The 3,740-nt window shown below is 38.3% G+C and overlaps 1 protein-coding gene across 1 annotated transcript in view; it reads left to right on the top strand.

Annotated features, from left to right (window-relative positions):
* LOC102841613 (titin-like) overlaps positions 1 to 3,740 on the top strand; it is a 305,333-nt gene that overhangs the window by 162,333 nt on the left and 139,260 nt on the right. Inside the window, exons 170-182 of the mRNA XM_006866702.1 lie at positions 92 to 175; positions 287 to 370; positions 482 to 565; positions 677 to 760; positions 842 to 925; positions 1,114 to 1,200; positions 1,368 to 1,451; positions 1,565 to 1,638; positions 1,738 to 1,810; positions 3,096 to 3,179; positions 3,294 to 3,377; positions 3,488 to 3,571; positions 3,684 to 3,740. The exon at positions 3,684 to 3,740 is cut by the window's right edge and continues 24 nt beyond it. Of these exons, the coding sequence (XP_006866764.1) occupies positions 92 to 175; positions 287 to 370; positions 482 to 565; positions 677 to 760; positions 842 to 925; positions 1,114 to 1,200; positions 1,368 to 1,451; positions 1,565 to 1,638; positions 1,738 to 1,810; positions 3,096 to 3,179; positions 3,294 to 3,377; positions 3,488 to 3,571; positions 3,684 to 3,740 (1,047 nt within the window). The remainder of the gene's footprint in view (positions 1 to 91; positions 176 to 286; positions 371 to 481; positions 566 to 676; positions 761 to 841; positions 926 to 1,113; positions 1,201 to 1,367; positions 1,452 to 1,564; positions 1,639 to 1,737; positions 1,811 to 3,095; positions 3,180 to 3,293; positions 3,378 to 3,487; positions 3,572 to 3,683) is intronic.

Genomic DNA, 3,740 nt, shown 5'->3' with positions numbered 1-3,740 from the left:
ATATCGGAAGATAAACTCTTGTGATCTTGAAAATATTTTGTTCTCATGGTCTCCATAACTTGTACATGTGATTTTACTAATATCTTTTAAGTGCCCGAAGCTCCCAAAGAAGTTATCCCTGAAAAGACAGTGTCCGTGGTGCCTCCTAAAAAGCCAGAAATCCCACCTGTTAAAGGTATCCGTCACTGATCTTAGACATCAGAAGATAAACTCTTGTGATCTTGAAAATACTTTGTTCTCATGGTTTCCATAAATCCTACATATGATCTTACTAATATCTTTTAAGTGCCTGAAGCTCCCAAAGAAGTTATCCCTGAAAAGAAAGTGCCCGTGGTGCCTCCTAAAAAGCCAGAAATCCCACCTGTTAAAGGTATCCATCACTGATCTTAAATATCGGAAGATAAACTCTTGTGATCTTGAAAATATTTTGTTCTCATGGTCTCCATAACTTGTACATGTGATTTTACTAATATCTTTTAAGAGCCCGAAGCTCCCAAAGAAGTTATCCCTGAAAAGACAGTGTCCGTGGTGCCTCCTAAAAAGCCAGAAATCCCACCTGTTAAAGGTATCCATCACTGATCTTAGACATCAGAAGATAAACTCTTATGCTCTTGAAAATATTTTGTTTTCATGATCTCCATAAATCCTACATATGATCTTGCTAATATCTTTTAAGTGCCTGAAGCTCCCAAAGAAGTTATCCCTGAAAAGAAAGTGCCCGTGGTGCCTCCTAAAAAGCCAGAAGCCCCACCAGCCAAAGGTAGTCACCCCCATGTCTGTGTGTTTGATCCTGTCCATTTGACTGTACTGTCTAATCACAAAAATACTAATATCTTTAAAGTACCCGAGGTGCCAAAGGCAGCTGTCCCAGAAAAAATGGTGCCTGAAGTGATCCCCCCCAAACCTGAAAGTCCGCCTCCTGCAGGTAATGTCAAAGGTATACAAACTAGGGGAAAAGATAACTGCTATTTTAACTATGAAAGTATAAGTGGTGATCTAATTCTAAAGGAAACAAATGTCTGTAAATTTCCAAAAGGTAATTGGTGTATGATTGTATAATATTGTCATCATTTGTTTTCACCTTGTGAACACAAAATAATAATATCTTTCAAGTGCCTGAAGTGCTGCCGCAGGAAGCCATCCCTGAGAAGAAAGTACCAGTGACACCTCCTAAAAGACCAGAACCTCCACCTGCGAAAGGTATTTATTTATTCCTACATGTTGCTGATCACCTGCTGCAAGGGGCTGGGGAAAGAGTGTGCTATCTAGACGTGTCTACTTGTCTTGTAAATTATATTTATTTGGATAAATGTGTTGTTGATACTCCCCCTTTAATGTTTGACTAAAAGATACTAATATCTTCAAAGTTCCTGAGTCTCCTAAAGATGTTATACCTGAAAAGAAAGTGTCTGTGGCTGTGCCCAAAAAACCAGAAGCCCCACCTGCTAAAGGTATTTATTCCAATTGTTCTGTCAAGAAGAAGAAAAAAATGTCTTATATTAATGATCATTTTAGCATATGCCTTTACTATTTATAAAATACAAAAATATGAATATCTTTTAAGTGACTGAAGTTCCTCAAGAAGTGCCAGAAAAGAAAATTCCCAAGGCCCTGCCCCAAACACCAGAAGCTCCACCAGTTACAGATACAGAGAAGCCCAACCTAACTATTCTGGAGAAGAAACATCTCTTCCACTCTTGAAAACAATTTTAGTTCATTGCTCTTCACTAACCTAAGGATAAAACTACTAATATCTTTCAAGTACCTGAAGTTCCTCAAAATGTTGTCCCAGAACTCAGGGTGAACAGGTGTGAGAAGGAGAATGGGATTATATCCATAAGCATATGTATAAGTTTGAGAGAGGCTATTTCTATGTATGTATTTACCTATGCTATAAATATATCTATGAATGTGGTTGAGCATACAGGGGACAATATTATGTAACCTTCTTAGGCATAACCAAGCACTTTAAGAGAATGAGTTGGTGGGGCTGGGGGTTCAGAGCCATAGTTTCAGGGATATTGAGGTTAATTGGCACAACATAGTCCACAAGGGAAATGCTCTGTGATGAATAGCAACTGGGGTCTTGAAAGCTTATGAGTGGACATCAAAGGTGCAACCATTGGTCTCTCCCAGTCCTGAGCAAAGAAGAAACCAAAGATGCATAGAAACAATTAGTCCTAGGGACTAACGGAACATGTAAATCTCAGCCTCCAAGATCCTGACATCAAAAATACTAGAGGGTACCCAGTTATTGCTACAAACCACTCTGAAAGATCACCATAAAAGATCCTGAGTAGAGTGGGAGAAAAATGTGGAACAAAACTCAAATCCATTTAAAAAAGACCAGTGTTACTGGTCTGATAGAGACTAGTGAAACCTCATAGATTATAGTCGTTAGTCACCCTTCAGGTCTAGGACTAACTCACCCCTGTGGTTCAATTTTCAGCCAAACAAGAAACAGATCTTTAAGGTGAATAAGGAGCCCCGATGGCTGAATGGGCTTTGCATTGGCTTCTAACCAAAAGATTGACAATTCAAACCCACCAGCCATCCCTCAGGAGCAATATAAAGACAATGTACTTCCATAAAGATTTCCAGCCTCTGTCCTATAGGGTCCTTAGAGTCAGATGAGGTGAACAATAACACTAAGGAGGTACTCACTTCTTAGAAGAATTAACTATTTAATATCAAAAGAGCAGCATTTGCCCAAGGATAAAGTTCAGAAGGCAGGAAGTGTCAGGAAAGAAGGAGGATTGGAAATTGGAAGCACAGAGAAGTGGAATTAGTGATATTACATTGTAGGAATTACAATCAGTGACATAAAATGTGGAGACACGGTTGGATGGAGAATCTGATTTGTTCTACAAACCTTTACCCAAGTCACAATAAATAGTTTTCAAAAAATATGTTTAAGTCTCAGAAAAGAAAACGTCCAAAACATCACACAAAAACACCAGAAGCCCCCATAGTTTCATGTACCTGTTCACTCTCATCTCATTCAACCCAGAAGAAATATCTCTTCTGCTATTGAAAACAATTTTAATCCACTGTTTTATATTAACTTAACTGTAAAACTACTAATATCTTTTAAGTGATTGAAGCTCCTCGAGAAATTGTCACAGAAGAAAGAATTCCTAAGGCACCACCCAAAAAGTCAGAAGTCCCAGTAGTTACAGGTACTTGCCACCTCTGTCCTTATTCTGCTGAAGAAATATCTTTTCTGTTCTTGGGAACAATTTTAGTCCACTGCTCTTGACTAATTTAAGTGAAAACTACTAATATCTTTGAAGTGCCTGAAGTTCCTCAAGAAGTTCTTCCTGACAAGAAAGTACCAGTAGAACCTCCTAAAAAGCCAGAAGTCCCACCTGTTAAAGGTATCTCTCACAGACCATAAGCTGAAGAAGCTAACTCTTCTCTTCTTGAAAATGTTTAGTTCTACTGGTCTTCATAATTTCTAAACATCATTTTACTAATATTTTTTAAGTGCCTGAAGCTCCTGAAGAGGTTATCCCCAAAAAGAAGGTACCAGTAGAACCTCCTAAAAAGCCAGAAGTCCCACGTGTTAAAGGTATCTCTCACTGGCCTTAGACTGAAGAAGATATAACTCTTCTTCTTCTGAAAATATTTTTTTATCCTGGTCTTCATAACTCATAAATGTCATTTTACTAATATCTTTTAAGTGCCTGAGGCTCCCAAAGAAGAGGTTCCTGAAAAGAAAATGCCTATGGTACCTCCTA

The sequence above is a fragment of the Chrysochloris asiatica genome, unplaced genomic scaffold (genome assembly GCF_000296735.1).
Source record: "Chrysochloris asiatica unplaced genomic scaffold, ChrAsi1.0 scaffold00094, whole genome shotgun sequence".
NCBI classification, from domain to species: Eukaryota; Metazoa; Chordata; class Mammalia; order Afrosoricida; family Chrysochloridae; genus Chrysochloris; species Chrysochloris asiatica.
Note: the sequence above shows the minus strand (reverse complement) of the source record. Positions and strands in the feature narration are given on the sequence as shown.